At 35.6% G+C, this 19,755-nt stretch overlaps 2 protein-coding genes across 17 annotated transcripts in view; one reads left to right on the top strand and one right to left on the bottom strand.

The window, feature by feature from the left end:
* Positions 1 to 1,216: 1,216 nt before the first annotated feature.
* Positions 1,217 to 13,233, bottom strand: ORMDL1 (ORMDL sphingolipid biosynthesis regulator 1). Of its 5 annotated transcripts, none has more exons than XM_037015090.2 (4): positions 13,106 to 13,233; positions 10,981 to 11,161; positions 6,000 to 6,151; positions 1,217 to 2,694 (listed from the first exon to the last, which is right to left on the bottom strand). In XM_037015090.2, the coding sequence occupies exons 2-4, from the start codon at positions 11,152 to 11,154 to the stop codon at positions 2,559 to 2,561; spliced, it is 462 nt and encodes a 153-aa protein (XP_036870985.1). In that variant the 5' UTR covers positions 11,155 to 11,161; positions 13,106 to 13,233; the 3' UTR covers positions 1,217 to 2,558. The 5 variants fall into 5 exon arrangements, with proteins under 5 accessions (XP_036870985.1, XP_017501129.1, XP_017501134.1 ...); XM_017645640.3 differs by lacking the exon at positions 13,106 to 13,233 and adding an exon at positions 12,897 to 13,034; XM_017645645.3 differs by lacking the exon at positions 13,106 to 13,233 and adding an exon at positions 12,453 to 12,639.
* The window catches only part of PMS1 (PMS1 homolog 1, mismatch repair system component), a 111,755-nt gene continuing 105,072 nt past the window's right edge, over positions 13,073 to 19,755 (top strand). For 5 of the 12 annotated variants that reach the window (XR_012123635.1, XR_012123636.1, XM_073218518.1 and 2 more), the window contains exons 1-3: positions 13,074 to 13,197; positions 13,957 to 14,077; positions 18,818 to 18,969. Coding sequence is in view for 9 of the 12 variants with exons in the window: in XM_073218518.1 (XP_073074619.1) it covers positions 18,838 to 18,969 (132 nt within the window). In the remaining 3 variants the exon portion in view is untranslated. Of the gene's footprint in view, positions 13,198 to 13,956; positions 14,078 to 18,817; positions 18,970 to 19,755 lie in introns of all 12 variants that reach the window. The other 7 variants (XM_073218519.1, XM_073218512.1, XM_073218513.1 and 4 more) reach the window with 7 other exon arrangements.

The following is a 19,755-nucleotide window of genomic DNA, read 5'->3' as shown; positions in this document are numbered from 1 at the left end:
TTATGTCTCCTGATTTGAAATTATGAGCAATTATACCATAGCAATTGGTTTTGTTACAAATAAGTCATATTATCATAGACTTTGTTTTAAAATAAAAGTGTTTTGTTTTTTTTTTTTATATTGAACTATAAATCTGTGATACTGGGAACAGTTTCCATATTTAACACAACCATCCACCTAGGTAAGTGTTAAGGCCAAAAATCTAGGAATCATTTTAGTTCCCTCCCCAATTCCATATTCAATAGTGTCTTGTGAGCTGTACTTGCAAATTATATTCCTAATCTACTTTTCACCACTTCTCACCACTTCATCAGCTATTTCCCTAGTCTGAGCTACCTCTTGCCTGTGGTAGCTTCCCAACTATTTGTCCTGCTTCCTTATTCCCTTACACTTTCTTTGCAACATTAGCCAGTAACTTTAAAAAAAGATCACATCTCCTTTTAACCTCTTGTGTTAAACTTTCCAATGGCTTTGTCAAGCTTAGAGTAAAATTTGCTCATTTCCTTGATCTGTAAAGTCCTGTTATCTGAACTCTACCTGCTTCTCTGACCTCACTTGCTATCATTCTTGTTCTCCTTGCTCTGTTATTCCTTTCTTGACCCAGTGGCTGTCTTGTTTCTCTTGAAACACACCACCCTGACTCTTGTTCAAGAGCCTTAACATTTGTTATTACTTTTACTGGGAAGCCTCTTTCCCAAGATCTTTGTACTACTTGCTCCTTTAAGGAGTAAGGTCTGTGTCCAAATATCACTTTTGGATTTTTAGGGAAGACCTTTCTGAGGGCAGGCCCCTGCCTTTCACTTGCTTATTCTTTTTCTCATGGCATTTATCACCATAAAATAATATGTATCTGTTTACTCCTTTATTATCTGTTCTCAAATTTAATGTAAGCATTTAAGGGAAAGGATTTGATTTGTCTTGTTTACAAACTGTATGCATAATACTTAAAACAAGACCTACAACAGAGTGGGCATTCAAGTATTTATTGAATAAATATAGTTAAACCATTGAAGGGTGAAAGTAGAGAAAAACAGAAGAAGGCTTGTATTAGAGGCATATTTCTATCTCTGAAGTCTGTGCAAAAACTATAAGCCTTTTGAGATAAACTTTAAAAGAAATATTAACTACCTTAAGTTTACAAACTCAGTTGCTTAAAATAACTTGAAAAATATAAGCACAACTTTGATTACTGAATTTGAGAGCCTCTGCAATAATCTTACACCAAAAAAATTTTATTAGCATACAGATTGGTTATTTAAAAATACAAAGGAATTATCATACAACTGATTTCTAAACTCAATACTTTTGAAATACAAAACAATGATCATTACCCCCAAAAGTCAGTTTATTGAAGCAAATTGACTTTTAAGTTGGTCTATAGCTCTTTTAACTCAATCTGTTTACAAATGTTACTAGCTTTTTCAGTTTTATCCCATATTAGACCTTTTTTTTAAATGTTTATTTCTCAAAGTAGTATATAGTTATTTATTGCAATTAATATCAGCAACTATAGAAAGCTTCTCTAAGTCACAAGATTTTCATGTGGTTGCTGCTTTGGAACCAGTTACCATTTTCGGTTATTTATACTAAGACTCATATATTGAAAGGCAAAATATGGGGACTGAGAGCAGGAGGACTAAGAAAAGACAATGCTATCTTTATTGCAGACCTTATCTACTTTGGTACTCTTGCTAGAGAAGGCTGGCTATATAGTTGTCCAGTTTACATTTACTTTCTAAAGAATGGCAGACTTTAACAATTACATTGCTTGACCAAATAAGCAGAGACCTTTAAATTACCATATACTTTAACTTCATAAAGTAAATTATTTTCTTAACTGGCTTAGCAGACTTCTGTCTAGAGAGGCAGCAAAACTCACTTTGTTCCAAAATAAAAAGGCCAACTCACAGGCTGTTTGTAAGATGGCTAGCTGTCTTCTATCATCACTTATAAGGTGAATCTTCATGAACTCAGTGACTTAATAAATATAAAAATGACTTCATCTGCCAACAGTGGTGAGCCAGCAAAACCAAAAAAGTACACTCATAAGGTAGGGATTGGCTTGTATAAAACATGAGGGCATATCACCTCCTATATAACACAAGAGGAATATGTATGGTGATAAAAACAATCTATAATAAACTTTTAAAGAAATGATTCTGGTTTACATCTAAGTCTGCTTAAACTGACCCTGGTTGAATGATTGGAAAATCTCCTTCTAACATAATGCCCATTCATTCTAAGCTATGCTGGTCTTAAGTGTCTCATAAATCTCTTGGATAAATTCCTTGGATTTACCTACGATACCCTTACTTTATAGCCATTTAACTGATAAGCTGGGCTGGCCCAGCCTGCCTGTAAAGCCTTTCTTCAGAAAGATAACAGATGCATTAAAGAGGCACCTTCAAGTAAAAATCTGCACTTCAAAACAGCATATGAAGAACCAGCAATTGGTCCTCCAAACTAAATACCTCTCATTTCACAGTATCACTGATACAGTGCAGTTTACTAACCACATCTCCCTTACAGACAACTCCACAGTTCAATTTCAAAACTTTTCAATACTTATTAATTCCAAAGATCCGAACACCATGTAGCTGTGGCATTTTGGGAATTAGCACACTCAGGAGTGAAGCTGTGTTTAGGATGAAGTGAGTTGGATCATACTTTGTATAGAAACTTGCCAGAAAATACCTGTAGAAATAAAAGTTAAGAATATATATAATATCTAAAAATGAAATTACTTAGAAATTTTTTTTTAATTTAAAGGTAGAAAAAGGCTATGGAAGCATAAATACCTTAAAGCAGAACCACTTTTGAACACTAAACCAAGAGGAAACATTTTAGTTTGGGGGCCTATTTACTTTATTTGGGATTTAAAAATGTGTTTAATGGAGGCATAATGCACATTTTATGTTTCTACAATTGTATTAAATGCATTTATAACAGACTATGTTTGCTACTTAGCATGCTTTCAAGCAGAAGGATTTCAACTAGGATTTATATGCTTCCTGAAATTTCAGGTATAGTTTCGTAATTTATGTGTATGCTTCTTAAAATAAGATCCAGATCCAAAGGATCCATAATATTTTCAAAGGGTTTTGTGAGCCACCAAAAGGTCAAGAACCACTGCTGTAAAGTTGTGAAAAATGAGGTGTCAGTGTATAGTACAATTTATTATCTTTGAAAGAAAACAGGTATTTGATTGACCCTTTGATGTTCTCATTTCCATATTATAGTTAAACAGCTCTATGACCAGTTTAACTGGAAATTTGAAAGATACCATTGTAAAATCCAGCTGTTTTTGTTAGGACTGAACATATGTACATATTCAAAGACATCCAACATCGGAGAATTTAACAAGCTTCACCTTTAAGATCATAAATCACTGAGTCAGAAGGTCTAGTTTTACCCAAGAGTACATCAGAGTGCCGACACATCATCTGGCCAATAGAACAGTACCCTCATAGAGATAGGATGTAAAGAATAAAACATCATACCTTTCTTGATCATAACTAAGAAATTAGTTTGTGTAAGGATGTTTATCTAATTAGTACTTTTAGAGTAACAGGAAAGCATTCTAATAGTTTTTGCTCTAAGTACTATTATTAGTTTCTTAGAAGGGGAGATAAGTATTTTGTGTAATTATGGTTAGAAAAGTAGCAATTTTCAACTGTGACTAAAAACATCATCTCATTTTCAAAACCATTGAAATTAAGAAATTCTAAAATCTTCCACTAATTTCACAAACTATAATCAGAAAATTTTCTTGAGATGAAAACATATTCCTCAATATTTCAACTCTTCCTATTTTCATATACTTGAAAACTGTTTTTAGACTTCCTTTACTGAACCAAATAGGATATCATTAGCATTTAGTATTGAGTTTCCATCTTCATTATAGGTTTAATTTATAATCTGATATGTTGGAAATAATAAATCTTCTTGGAATGGCTTCTTATCAAACTGTAGCACATGACCCCTTTATGTCTTATAATGAAAACTGGGTATCTGGTATATGAAAATTACTTGATTTTTACAAAAATCTAGACAACTATCCAAGGGGTTTCAAAACCTATGTGGGAATCGGTGTGATAGCATTTTTTGCCAAAGGGTTTACTGGAAAGGCACCTTTATTAGAAGCTTTAAGTTTAGGGTTTAGTTTGGACTTGTGACTCTTAACTAGCTACAAAATCTGGAGTCAGGTAATGCATTTGAGTCTGTTTCTTTATCTAAAAATCTGGGATAAGACTGCATATCCCACCTACCTGACAAATGATGTTCAAAAGAAAATGTGAAAGCACTCTGAAAAGTATCAATGCTACAGGGATTGTTTTAATGATGTTTCTTCCGTTATGTAAGGAATTTAATCACAGAATATTTGAATCATACCTGTGGGTCAAAAATAAATTTTTAGAAATATGGATGCTGTACACAGGTACCTCTTAGTTGACTTTTTTTTCATGGTAGTTCTTATTGAAAATTCAGTATATGTCAGGTGTTTTACATTTACTGTAATGCAATCCTCAACATTTCATAAATGAGGAGACAGGCTTTCAATAACATGGTCAAAAGTCACATAGCTAGAAAATAGTACAGCTAAAATCCAAATTTAGGGCTGTTTAAATAACCATTATTCTTGTTATTGCATTTATCTTTGTTAGACCATACTAACCACTTTTCTTTTTATGTTATTTTTATGTGGAACTAAAACAAAAAATTTCCTCAAAGTGCTATAAATACAAGAAAAAAGAAATGTACCACCTTATGATGAGCTTATCCTTTTCATTTGAAAATAGCTTCCCTTACTTGAACATGTATCTAAAACGTACCCTCTGTTAAGTCCCAGTTTAAGAACTTCCAATGCCTCCAAGAAGTCTTTCAGGCTACTCCAGACTGAACTAATTCTATCATGCATATATTATGAGTAAGTTATGTGATATATTATGAATAACCTATATGATTACAATATATGCAAAATAGGTTATATGCAAGCAACTGTACTAAGTGTGGAATTCAAAGCAATCTATACACTTATAAATTCTTTGCAGAAATAAAACATTTATAATAATAGAAATAATACAGAGTAGAATAAATAAGGGATATATAACAATTACTGAAGGAATTTAAAGCAGAGCATTTTCACTCAAGGTTGGGTGCTAAGGAAAAGACCTCACTGAGGAGGCAGAATTTAAATCTTGAAAGAAAGAAGAGTAAGACTGATAAATTAAAAAAGGAGAAAGCATTTCAGATAGGAAATATCATTTAACAAAAGCATAGAAATAGGACTGTACATGAAGCATTCAAGAAATGCTGCTTAAAAGAGCTTAACCAGTGGGAATAAGGGAGGAATCATTTTGTGGACAGCCCTGAATATCAGGTAATAGGAGGAAATCTGATGCCAGATACAAGTTTAAATACCTCACAGATAAAAATCTCATTTATTTCTCACATCAGACTGAGTTATGTGACATTGCCTAAAATTTTAGTATGAGCAAACCAATCCCGCCATATACAGGATTCAGCCCTCCTCTGTCCTATAATGAAAGCCTAACCTCTCTTTTCTCCAAACTATAATATCTGTCCCAAGGAGTCTGAACATCCAAATGGGGCACGTAGTCAGTGAAATTAATCTGAAATCATCAAATCCTTGTTTAGGGAGATCAATCTGACAATGGAATATGTATTAAGATTCTGTGTTTAATTTTCTTATAAGCAATTTAACATGAACTAGAATATTTTGACCTGTATATTGATAATATACAGACATACTGATAAACACATAATATTGTCTCCACATATTACTGACTGAAGTGAAAACTGGCTTATTACCAGCTTGTTAAAAATTCTGCCTGTATTTTATAGTCTATCTGAGGTAGCTATTTATTAATAAAGCTTTTCAACAAAATATTCTTTTTCTAACTCAAATTTAATCTAATAAAAGGATAGCTTAGTTTCCTTTCATCCAATCTTCCTACCTAAAAATTTCTCCCACTTACAGAATTATTGGAGAAATTGTGAAAAACTTGCGTGAAGATGTAAACTGTACTCCATAGTCCAGTTGTTCCCAATGAGTTAGGAGCCTTGCTTTACCCTGGTCAGGAGTTTCAAAAGGTGTTCCTTTTACTGCATGCAAAAATACATACATCCCCTAGAAAACAAGCAAGGGATTTATAATCAGTACCAAATATAAAATCAGTGTTTGTCAGTAAGTATACTCCAGACTATAAGAGAATATGTGATTTAATTTAATAGTTCAAGTTTTAAGCTTTCATATTATTGTTTTGTTACAGTAAAATAAAACTTCCAGGGGCATATACATATTACTTGGTGAAACCAGTAAAAGGTCAACACAAGAAAGGAGAAGGCTTTCAGGAATGAGAAATGATTTAAACAAAAGCACATAAGTAGAACTAACATAAAGCATTCAAGAAATGCTGCTTAGAGCTCAGCCAGGTGGAAGTGGTGGTAAAGGAAAAATATGGGAGAAACCGCTTTCTCTACTTAAATTGAAAATAAATAAAAAGTAACATCAGAGTAGCTTTACATCATTACTTTTAGATTTTCTAACACCTTTCCTAGGAAATAGGATCACTTTTCCCCCAATGTAAAGGAACGTTTAGACTCTGATGATAACAAATCTAAGGATAATTATAAAATGATAAAAACATAACAAACTGATAAATAAAAAACAAAATCTCTGTATCAGGGGAAAATGGTTTTAAAAATGTTTAATTTAAATTAATGTCTGTCTCAATAGTTCGCTTCCAAAGCAACAAAGATGGTTTGATGTATAGGCACAATGTTCAACTCAGTTTGCTTTTAAAATCACTACTGTGCCCAGACGTGTCTCTTTTGAAGTAAGTTTTTAAAAATCAAAGTAAAAAACATTACTAAAAGCCATTCTGTCCCGTCATGTGTTTTAACGACTAATTTTGTGGTTAATTAGGAAAAAACACTATGTATACCAGAGTTCATTTCCTTGAGATTATGATAACCACTTAGATAGATAGGTAGTACTTCATTGCAGGATCACTGTCTGAGGTACTGGTAACAGTATTTCTGCCTAAATATTATCATGAAACAACTTTTCTAACTAGAAGTCAGGATCTGATATTTTTTTCTACTTCAACTTTTAATAAATATATAAAATAAATAATGTTTTGAAATTTTATATTATCATATTTGGCTAAGAGAACCTTCTTTTCAAAGCTTAGTCTACTTCCTAGTTATTCCATTAGGCAATTCAAAAGTTGTTTAGATGCAATAATAGGAAGGACTCATGTTCAATTGGATTTAACTCAACAAACATTTAGTAAGTGGCTTACATGTGCAGAACACAGGACACATATGCATATATAAAACTGAGCAAGACATGTCCCAAGCCTTGAAAATCTTCAATCTTCTAAGAGACGGTAAGAAAAAAAAGATATGCATAAGAAACTAGAAAATAAGGCAGAAATTGCTATCAAAGGTACAATTAGAGTACTCAGGAAATGCAGAGGGAAAGGTTCCTTGTTGCCAAGGAAAAGCCATGATGCTACCTGGTCAACTACCTCATTCTTGAAGGTTCAGCTCACATGACAACCCCCTAGTGAAACCCCTCTTCGTAGTAATAGTTAACCTCCTGACTACTTGTATAGAATTTTATTTGAAATACTTTCATTTATAGCACAATGTATTTTGTTAGAATTGTTTACTAATGTTTGTTTTTCCCATTAGCTTGAATACCTCAAGAAAAAGGGCTGGTACAGCAAGAATTAGAAATTAAGTCAAGATGACATTGAGCTGAGGAATATTTATTTTGTAAGCACAAGGAAAGCCATTTTCACATGGGCTTTAAAATGAAAAACAGAAATTGTACATTTTCAAATTCTCAGGAATAAATAACTCATGAAAATTAAGAATCTACTCTAGCCCCATGTGTTAGAATTACCAAAGAGGACAAATCCTCTCATTATTTCCTTCAAATCACATGCATTCACCAGTATTTAGAATATAACATTCAAAGTTTATTTTCTATACCCTTTTCAGTGAAAAAGAATAAAATCCGAGCAATTTTAGGATGATTTGTACCCACATCAAAAGTATTAGGAAAAAAATATGTAGTTCCTGGTTAGCCCTTAAGAAATATTTATTGACTCAAAATGAAGGGACTTCCATTTATTTTAATAGCTAGGTTAAGAATTTTGTGAAGAATTAATACCTGTAAGAGTAACTGTAGCACTGAATAAAAACAATCACTGTAAGTTTCTACTGTATGATTCAGAAAGGTAAACATAGTATCTTTTCTAACCAGGGATAACAATTAGGTCTATTTTCCCATATTTAAAAGTGTTCAGTATATATTTCATATTTTTAATTAGTTTCATGTAGGCTATCTTCAAAAGAAATTTAAAAATGGAGTCATATAATTGCTACATCTATGTCTGATTAGTTAGGTTTTTAGTGTGGTAAACTATTAAGTCAGAGGTTTACTTCCCTACATGTTATCAATTACCTATCTTTTGTCCATGGCCATTTACTGTATGTCATTCTCAGTCAACCAGCTTGAAAACATGAAGGTGGGAAGATGACTTCTAATGTACACTTAATATATATGCTATTAGAGAAGGGGAAATTACGTGACAATATGGACTAATTCATTTAGCAAACATTTATATGTCTTTAGAGATAAAGAAATTAAAATAAAAATGATAAACTGATAATTATAAAACTATGATAAACACATGATAACAAAATGTATCATGGGAGTTTTACAGCTCCTGGAGGAGGTGACACCTGAGCTGAGTTTCTCTGGACAAGTAGGAACCAGCCAGGCAGACCAGAGAGGAGGGAAGGGTATTAAAATAGAGGAAGAAAGAGACTAAGCCAAAGCAAAAAGGTGAGAACATGACAATTATTATTATTGTTAGAGCATAGCTTGTGTTTGGACAGGGCTGAGAGATGATCAAGTCCCTTTCTTGCCTCTGCACTATTATCAACTAGTCTTATATACCGCAAGAGAAACTTGGCATTTTACTGTGAATGTAATGGGGAATCATCAAAGACTTACAGTATGACTTGAGCAGACATGCATTTTAAAAATAACACTTTGCCAAATTGGAATGGAGGAGAGTAGAGGAGAGGAATATCAAGGAGCCATTTGATCTATTAGAATAACCCACCTGAGAAAAATGATAAGGGTATAAATTATAGCAATGCCAGTGGGGATCAAGTTGAGAGACAGAAAAGCAGTGAAACAGACAGGGATTTGACTAAATGGATATGGAGTATAAAGGAAAAGAAGTTATCCTAAGACTAGGGTGAGCATACATCCTAGTTTGTATGTATGGTCCTAATTTATACCTATTCTCTTAGAGAAATTAATACTAGAACTCCCTTTCATTCTTCAAACAGCTTCAGTTTGGACTATACATTAATCATTTTACCATTGACATTCAGCTATCTGGTTTACTGGACAGACCCATAAATTAGAGTAGGAACAAAGTCAGAGGAACAGATTTTGAGTCATAACGGATAGATCAGAATGAACTCAATTTATACTTGTTTGGTTTAAGATGAAAGGTGATCTGGCAATATTAATATGGGCATCATCATTCTATAGGTAGAAGCTGAAAATATGGGTAGAATATATAGCATAAGACGACAAGAAGAAAAGAACCTTGGGAACAGCAACATTCAAGAGGGGAAAAGAGAAGGAAGCCCTTGTAAGAGGAAACAAAAAATCAAAGATCAGAAATATATCTATGAAAAAATGACTTCAAGGAAGCCAAAGGAAAAGAATTCCAATAAAAGTGATAATGATTAGTATCAAATATTTTAGAGAAGCCACTAACTAAAAAGTGTTTGCACTACAAAAGTCTACTACATAAAATAAAACGCACATTCACTTATTTCTACATCATCCTTGTCCTCCTCCAGTCAACCTCAAATAGTCTTGAGAACAATATACATAGTACTAATTTTTAAAAACCTATTTTTCCTTCATTTTTGTCTTAATGTCCTAAGTTCTTTATTCTTGGGGCATCTTTAAACAAATATTTAGTTAATCTGGATTTAATTAAAATTCCCAATTAATTGGATTTCTCCCCTTTCATTCTATTTAAATAGGCTGTTAAAGATAAGAAAAGTCACCATCAGATTGTTTTTTTAAACAGGCAATTTCCAGTGCTGCATAATACGGTCAATAGAGTCAACTAAACCTCTGATACTTTGTAGAGCTATCATACAATACAGAAGAGTGAGAGTCAACATGAAGAAACTAAGGCAGCATAATCTCCTGAATCATATGAGCTGTGATTAAGTGTTCACAATTTGTATATTGAAGCAGGAAAGTATATTCATACAATGTACAAAGACTTAACAAGGATTGAAACAAAAAGGTTCACTAGACTTCAGCTAACCAAAAAACGTAATTACTTCTTGTAAAACATTCTGATTAATCAATATTATAGTGGCCTGAATTACAGCGTCTTAATTTTTGCTAAAAAGAGCTATTATTTTCTAGATTCTGCAAAACTTATAAGAGAAAAAAATGTTTTACTTAGAAAAAAAGATCAATATTTAAATATAAAGTGAGAGATGAAATAGAATCCTATTCTGATTAGAATTTAAAATTTGTCATATAATAAAAATCACTATACTTTAAGTGGGTAAATTTTATATTATGTGAATCATATCTCAATAAAACAAAGTTATGTGTTTTTCTTCATTATAACAGAAAACTTTAAGCTTTTTAAAAAATAAATACACATAAAATATATTATCTTAACCATTTATAAGTGTACAGTTCAGTGGTGTCAAGTACATTTATAATGCTTTGCAGTCACCACCAGCATTCATCCCCATAACTCTTTATATCTTGCAAAACTGAAACTGTATCCATTAAACAATAATGCTCCATTTCTTCCTCCCCCAGTCCTTGAAAACCACTAAATCTTAAACTTTTAACTGTTTAGCATAAGGTGAAATTCTTACCAGATTATGTATAATGTTTGTTAAGGTCCAGGCAACAGGAACACTGAAGAAGGGAATACTGAGTAAAACAATATGAAGCAAGCCAACTCCCAGTGCGTATGTGAGCCACATACCCCGGCTGTTCATTACACGGGTATTTGGATTCACCTCACTGTGGGCAACTCCAACATTCATGTTTGGTCTGCAAGAACGTAATGAAATGAATCAACACTAACATAATGAGAAACCTAAATACTCTTAATTCTGACATGGCGAAATAAGTGTTAGTAGGATTTTTTTTTCTTAGTTGTCCTGAAATAGAACAAACACATCCTCCAAAATACGCTAGTTGCGGATGCTGACAAAGACAGTAAATAATTAACATCTAACTTTATGGTAAAACAAGACTTATTTTTATGATTCTTGTTTTAAAAATAAGCAGTTAAAATCCCTTTCCTAAAGCTTATCTTCTAGCATGTTGGCTTTACTAAGTGAAATAATGCGCAGGAAAAAAACTGAAAGAGAGAACCTACATATTCTAATTTCATTACAGTAAAGTAAAAACGAGCTAAATTTACCAACATAATATACTAAAATAAAAAAAAGCAAAGCCGATCCAGCCAACCTGTTCCAGTAGCCAGACTCTTGTAATGTATCCATAAAGAACGGTCAGAGTTCAAATTCCTTCTTTTTGAACACTGAACCTGGGAGGATTATGTGGTGGATATTTACATGGTCACGGGATAAGGTTTGTTTCTCAATCTTTTGAAACAATTAGGTTAAAACACCTAGTCTTTACTCTGAGTATTTTAACTCGTCAACTCCCATGAAACTCTAGGGTTTTTTTTTTCTTTTGTTCTTTTCTAAGTTATTCCCTTTCCCTCTTGCGTTCAAAAGGAAGAAGTGATAATAGTTCCCAGTTATTTTAACTATGGTTTCTTGGGTCTAAGAATCCCTTAAACAAAATAAAGCTGTCCTGAAGAATACCAATCATCCCGGGCTCTGAGAAAAAAAAACTGACCAGAGGAAAGATTAGATTTAAAAGATTAGATTAGACCAGAGAAAGGCAAAATGGTAAAGAGGACTAGATTATATTTGGAAGAGCTCTAACTTTAAACACATATAAACCCTTTGTTACAGAGTTGACTTTGAGAGAGTATCTCATAACCCCATCCAACAAGCGTTTCCAATGTAGTGTCCCCTTCTCCCTCTAAAAATCTATGGAAAGCGCACCAAGGCAACAAGGCTTCCTGTAATGAAAGTTGGTTACCCTAACACGAAGCCAAAGATTCAAATTTACATGCGTAAATATTTCTAATATAAATATCCACGGTGCCTCATGCTTTACTTTTATATGCTATAAGTTAAACTTAGAATCTACCACCACTCAAGATACTTTTCACACTTTCTACGGAATGGAAAAAAAAATAATGCTCGAAAGAGGCTCAAAATTTATCATATGAACTTTAAGGCAAAGCCGATGTGATACTAACCCTACCCCAGATCAGAAAACCTTCCCAGGGAGTCTGTCGCGCCACTTCAGGACCGGCAAACAAGGGCTGAAGACCGTGAAGAACACCCCTCGGCTCTACCCTCGAGGAGGCGTTGAGGGCGGCGACCCGCAGCCACCGCCTGGGGAGTCCCCCGCTAGCCGACAGCTCCCAGCCGCTGCAAGCTTAGGAAAAGCCATTGCTGCTACCGCCGCAACGCCTCCCCCACCCGCCCCTTCTGGGGGCTGCACTTCCCGTCAGGGTTAGGACCCGACGATGAGAATGTGGGGGGCACGCCTCGGGGACCACTCGGCCGGCACCGCCCGACAGGGCGCCGGGGACGCAGCCGAAGTGCATTTTCACCCTTCAAGCCCACCCCGGCCCGCCAGGAGCTTGCCACTGCCGCAGACAGCACTACAGCCCCCGCGGCCGTTCGTGCCCACTCACCCGCCGCCCGACTTCCCGCGGCCGGCTGGGAGCAGCGCCGGCTCCGCGGAAACCGGGTCTCTTCAAGGCCCAATGCTAGCGGTAAGCCCCAGCACGGCTTGCGGAAGCTTTCAGAGCTGAACGCGCTGCCAGGGGATTGGCTGCGGGCAGCGCCAATCCCACGTTTCCCGTGCGGGGCGGGACTAAGTGCCGCCGCGCCCGGGGCCCACCTAGGTGTCCTCGAGGTTGGGTCTGGGCGGCTGGTGAGTTGCTGGCTGGTCCGGTAGTGGATGGTAATTGTCCACCTCGCGCGATCAAGAAGGTAGTGTCGTGGGGCCAGCGGGCATTCATTCGTACATTCTCGTAGGCTCGAGCGCTTCTTCCCCTCAGCCTCTCCGGGTCGGCCCTCGCTACCCAGGCCGCCGTGGGCGGCACCCAGCCCCCACCCCACGGGGCGGGAAGCCGACGGAGCCGGACTCGCGGTCGCGCACTGGCGAAGAGCGGTTCCGGGCGGGCTTGGGGTCGTTACTGTCGGGTTTGGCCTTTGTTGCAGCCCATTCCCCAGATCCTTAGGGTGCGTGGCTTAAAGTTGTTTGCCAGGGAGACACTTTAACCCACGACAGCTATAAATCAATTCTTGTGAGTGTGGCGTTTAAAATTTTGTTTGTTGTGGCATCGTACAGGTGGTGCAAGGAAGCTTTTTTCAGTTAGCCACGATTTTCACTGGTGTCATTGTGGGTTTATGCACACGCTGAAGACAGGCCCTTGTGTTTACTGTTGAGGAAATGTGGAAAGCAAAAATTGATCTTATTTAAGAACGGAGAAGAAAACCCTGATTATTTGGCATCATCTTTGAAATCGAATTTCATTACCTTGCCAGTACACAAACGTTGTGATTTGTATTGCTAAAGTAGTTTTCAACAACATTTAAAAGTGGGTGTGAGAGAATATTGACTAATATCTTGCATTGCAATTGACTCTGAAAAAAATGGGGTTTAGATTTACTGTGTTTTTTAAATCTGTTATTACATTGTGTTCTCCCTTAAGTCTGTGAGCTCTCTGATCTCTGCTTCTTTTTTAGGTAGACTGTTGGCCTTAACTGACTTTCCTGGTCATCAACACTTTCAGGAGTGTTTAATTTCCATCTCAGGAAATACGGAAGACTGATGCCTGACATTCTCAGACATTCCATGATGGGATTTGTAAGCTTGATAACCCTTCCACTTAAAAGATGCCATTTGGTACACGGACAGTGGAAAGTCAGCTATGTCCCAGAAATTGGTTAAGCTAGAGATAGGAGATTAATATAAAATCTCTGTCCTCAGAGAACTCAGAGCCGGGAGGAAGGGACAGAAAAACAAGTTAGAATAACCTGTGATGAATTCGGGTTAGAAATAAGGAAAATGTGCTGTGGGAGTACAGAGGAAGGAATGCCTTAATCCATCTGGGGGAGGGGTGGCTTGAGCAGGTTAAAAAGGCTTCCTTGAGGAGGTGATACTTGAACTATATCTAGAAGGGTAACTAGAAGTCATTGGTAGAGAAAGGGAACCTTCTGAGTCAATGAAAGAGTGAGTCCTACTACAATAAGATAAGTAAATTGTATAGTATGACTGGCCTTGTGTGCATTTGGGGAACAGTGGGATGAGATTAGAAAGATAGAGGTCCAGTTGTTAGTAAGTTTACAGTAAGCAACTGGTTAGCAGTTAGAAATAGTTATAAAATTTTAAATAGGGTATCAACATGATGAAATTCAAAATTGATAACACTATAGTTGGTTGAGAGTCACGGCAAAATATTCAGGCGGTTATTGCAGTAGTTTAGGGGAGAAAGGTTGGGTTGAAACAAGGCAGTAGCTATAGGTACAGAAAGGGGATGCCTGGTTTGAGAAATACTTAGTAGGACAGACAGGACTTAGTGGCAGGATAGAGAGAGTGACGAGAATATTTCTAGGATGACTTTAAGGTTTCTAATTTTGCTTTGTGAAACTAGATGAGCATGGCCTTTGGAGTCAGACATACCGAAGTATACAGGTGTGCATCTGTCACTAGTTTTGTATCTTGAACAAGTTATGACAGAGGAATGGTAGTATACATAGGGTTGTTTTGAGGACAATAAATAACATAAAATTGCTTATGTTAGCTATTTTTATTATCAAACAAGAAATATAGTAAGAAAGAGAAACATCTGAGATCATTTTAGCACATGTTAAGTTTAGGGTGCCTCCAAGTCTTCTGAATGATTGCAAATGAGGCCCTGGAGTCCAGAAAAAATGGTTACAGATACAGGCAAGGTAGGAGACAATATGGAGGCCAGTTAAAAAAGAGTACATAAAGGGAAAGAGTTAAGGTGATGGTGACTTCCTGGGAAGAAGGACATTCTTCTAATGTTTACATTGGCTTGATGAAAGTGCTGATAAAAAAATTAATTTTGTGGCCCTTCATTAGTATACATGAAGTGGTTGCCATGAATAAAGTACTCTGATTATTCTTTGTTGCATCAAGAAATACATAACATATTTTCCTGTATTCAAATGTATGGGTCAGGACGGGTAATAAGCATTCCATGAATGTAGCAAACTAGGTTCTTAAGAAATGTAGGGGAAAGGAAGGACCATTTTACAAATGGTATTGGAAGTGGATCTGGAATGATAGGATTGCCTTAGAAGTAAGAGGTGCAGGTCGGGTGGGACTGCTGGCAAAGGAATATTGAAGTTTTTGACCTTAGTCACTAAGAACTGTGTAATTAAGATAAAAAGCAACTTTAAGTAGAAGGCATGGGAAGGGAAGTAGGAGCACAAGTTCTACAAATCTTTTTTTTGAGGTAGCAGTGACACTGATAGAAATGCCTGTCTCAACTTGGGAAGAGAGAAGTCAATACTGGCAATTTATTTAGATACTATTCTACAACCAAAGTTTGGGGTTTTAAAATAAGAGGAGAGGGGTTCCCATGCTTCTGGGAAGAGTGAAGAAACCAGATCAAAAAGCTGCAGATAGAAAAACCCTTGAGAATTAGGAAGTATCATCAGTGCTTCACTGATGTTGAGGAACATGATTCCTGAGAGGGCTATTTGATGATTTAAGAGAAAATTGGTGAACTTGAGAAAAAAGTCCTGACAGTGGTTGTGGTATAAGCCATTTTGCAAGAATTTAAAAAATATTGGTGATAAGAAATTGGTGAAAGTGAATACAGGTTACTTGCTCAAGTTTGGCTTCATAAAGAAAGGCAGAAGATAATTGGATAATAAGGCTGAGAGAAGAATTTTTTGTTTCTGCTTTCAAGGCTAAGATGCCTGTGGTGTTGGGAAGGGGGGAAGGAGAGCTAATGAACTAGAGGACACAGTGTGGTGGAAGAGCTAAGGTGTGTATCAAGACAGTGTTGATGCTGTAGTCTGCCTTGATCTCAGTATAGTAGAAGAATGAGGTAGCTTGGGATGAAATTAGGGACTTGGGGGGAAGAGTGGATGATTTTGAAAGAGGGGTTCTTGAGAATGAGACAAAGATGATATTAATAAAGAGAGTACTCAAAAAAAGTGAAGGTTGAGGTGAGGCTGTGTTGGTTGATCACTGTTTTTCTTAGATCCTTGGGATTCTAAAACTAAGGTAGAAAACTTGAACCCAAGCCTAGAGACCAGGCCATGCATTACCCCTTTGGGGGTAGGGATTAGAAGTGGGGATGGGGTTTCATTTAGGAGTTTGGAGGAACTTGATTTAGTCCAAGTATCCTGGAATCTTTAGCATTTGTATACCAAACACTGTAATAAGTTATATTACTTCATACCACAACCATATGATACCATTATCCCCATTTTGTAGATTTAGGTGCTTGAGTTTTAGTTTAATTTCTTCGACATTATATAGTAATTACTTAAGGGCTAGGGATAGAACCAAAGCAATGTGGTTTCAGAGCCTGCTCTTCTAATCACAACTCTTTCCAGCCTTGTTTAGTAGAACTTTAAGCTACATACATAATTTAAAGTTTTCTAGTAGTTACATTAAAAAAGATTAAAAAAATGAAGTGAAATTTATTTTAATAATACAGTTTACATAACCCAGTAGATTCAGAATGTCATTTTATCCTGTACTCAGTGTATAAAAATAAAATTTTACATAGTTTTTCATTCTGAGTTTGAAATCCAGAGTGTATTAGCACATCTCAATTGCAGTAGCCACTTTTCAAGTGCTCAATAGCCACATGTGACTAATGGTTACCAGACAACAATACAGCTTTCTACCCTTAGGACTGAGGCCAATCTGAAGCTTGGGAGGGTGCAGAGGGTGTCTTTTGCTCGTGACAGCACTATTTTGTGTGAATGTTATGACAATGGAATGTCCTAACTGTCCACTGTTTTCCTGACTGGGAAAGCCTCACAGTGCTTGAGAGCTACAAAATACCATAAGGAGGTGGTATTTCACAGCTACTCTTTGTAAAATGGGGTACCCCAAAAGTAAATCAATTATATAGCTTAATTAGAAGTTAACTGTTAGAATGAAAAAAGAATTCCCAGCTTTTATTTACTTAATTATCTCTCCTCATAATACTACTATACATTTTATATGGCCATAGCATTTATTGAACATTTTATATGTGCTTTCTTGATCCTCACAACACACCAGTGAGGCATTATCTTCATTTATATAGGCGATAAATTGATTTTATAGAGGGATTTAAGTGATATGTTTCAGTTTATGTGTAATAAAAATGAATTCCAAAACTGTTTATTTTAGACTTTGGTGTATCTTTTCACTGTGCTAATCAGCTTTGCCTTGTACAAAGCAATATATAGTTATATTTATGAATTGTGACCTGTCAGCCCCACTGGTCAGTATGTTGGCCTCTTTCCAGAAGTGCATCACTTAGAATCCTATGTAATTGTTGTAGTGGCTGTACTCCATTTTTTGCTCAGTTGCTATTCTTACTCTATGTGATTCTGCTTGTCTTATGTCTTCAATTGCTTGAGAAAGAATCCTAAGCATATACCGTTTAATTTATTGACTTGTTTTTGATACTGCTGTTTTGTTTGGACCTAAATCTGTAGAATCAAATCACCATGTGAGATGTAACTAGTCATGGTAAATTAAGGAAATATTTGGGGTTCCCCCAATCCTGTTTTTTTTTTTTCCAAAGAAAATCTTGGCTCTATAGAGGAATTGAATGTTGTCAAGCTAGTGTTTTTTATCTTCCTGAAATCTCTGAAATTAGGCATTATGGCAGATAGATGCAAACACCACTCCGTGCATATTTTATGTAGGGGTTTTCCATATGGAGTGTTTTGTTTCAAAGGGTTTCATAGCTAAGACAATTACTGACAGATTTTAGATGTATCAACATGTAAAGTACCTTAAATGCCAGCATGGAGATTTTATGTTGTTGGCTTTGGGGAGCCACATGATAAAATGATGTTTTAGGCCCAGTAGTGCATAGGATAGTTGCCTGGTATGTTTGGGATCTGATTAATTCAGGTTCAAAGTAATTCTAGGGTCTAGATACCCTAACTCGGAAAGAGCTCAATAACTGAAAAATTGTAATTCATCAAAATGTATAGATGAATAATGATATTTAAATGAGACTGCCATTTGGGCATGTGACTGACATTGTCCACATCCCTAGATGACAACACCACCTGGTCATTTCTAGCCAAGCAGATTGTGCTTGACACTTACTATAGCATAATTGTTCTCATCATTCTTCAGTTACTAACAGAATGTGATTTACCAATTAACTTCTCTGTGCATTAGGTTATACACTGGAGATGAAAATGGCATCTATTTTAAAGAGTATTTATAAGAGAAATAACTCATAAGAGAAATGATTTAATACTGTATGTGCTTATAGTAGAGTCTGGTATACAGTAAGGCTCAATAAATGTGAGCTGCTATTGTTACATATATAGTCAGGAATGTTCAGCAATTTTAATTTTTTAAAATTTACATTTTATCTTCTAGCTACAGTGCTAATAGCTAGAATGAAACAGTTGCCTGCAGCAACAGTTCGCCTCCTTTCTAGTTCTCAGATAATCACTTCAGTGGTCAGTGTTGTAAAGGAGCTTGTTGAAAATGCCTTGGATGCTGGTGCCACAAGCATAGATGTTAAATTGGTGAGTGTTTCTGAGAAGCCAGTTATTTTCAAAGTGAAAAGGGCTGGACAGTTTTCTTATAACTCTCACCTTTCTTTTCTTAGGACATTGAATCCTTTGTCTTGTTTAACAGTAAATTCCTAAAAATAAATTTTAATTCAAATCAATATTATAGTAACACTGCAGAAAATTGTAAAAGAAACTTACTCTTTAGGATTCCATCACCTGAAATAGAAATTTAATTTGTCTGTATTTTCTATTAATACTTATTCTTGGTTATTCATATTTACTTGTTTTAAATATTCTCACTTGCATTTTATTTTCCCCACCTAATCTTATTTCAAAACCATGTCCCTATTGCTCCATAGTTTTCACATTTTTAAATTTAAGTACTACATATTAAATCATTTTGAATTAATGTGACTTATGACACTTATTATTGATTTATTAGTTTGCATATCTACCTTCCCAAATTAGAGGTTACTAGCTTGTAGAGGTAAAGTCTGTAGTTTTTCATTTTTGTGTCCTCCATACCTGGCCAACACCTGGCTCATAAATAGTGTATAAATTTGAGTGAATATAAGAATACTTTTTTTTGGTAAAACCTCCTAATTGTCAGATATTTAGTATTACTATATTAGAAATAATACTATACAAATCTTTATAGGGAAGAGACCTACCCCTTTCTTATATATAACTGTATTATAAATGTATATATATATATATATAATCCCAGTTACTCCTTATAAAAACACTGTATTAGCTGCCACTGTACCTATTTTACAAATAACTAAGGTTCTGAGAACT

This window comes from Manis javanica, chromosome 12 (assembly GCF_040802235.1).
Source record: "Manis javanica isolate MJ-LG chromosome 12, MJ_LKY, whole genome shotgun sequence".
Lineage (NCBI taxonomy): Eukaryota > Metazoa > Chordata > Mammalia > Pholidota > Manidae > Manis > Manis javanica.
This window is presented reverse-complemented; position numbering and strand designations above follow the sequence as displayed.

What these genes read in the sequence shown, in the direction of transcription:
- ORMDL1 (XM_017645633.3), bottom strand. Translation starts at nt 11,619, where the DNA reads ATGGATACATTACAAGAGTCTGGCTACTGGAACAG. An exon ending in GAGTCTGGCTACTGGAACAG is followed by an intron (nt 11,162 to 11,584) that starts GTTGGCTGGATC and finishes ACGTTCTTGCAG; the next exon opens with ACCAAACATGAATGTTGGAG. An exon ending in CAAACATTATACATAATCTG is followed by an intron (nt 6,152 to 10,980) that starts GTAAGAATTTCA and finishes CTTGTTTTCTAG; the next exon opens with GGGATGTATGTATTTTTGCA.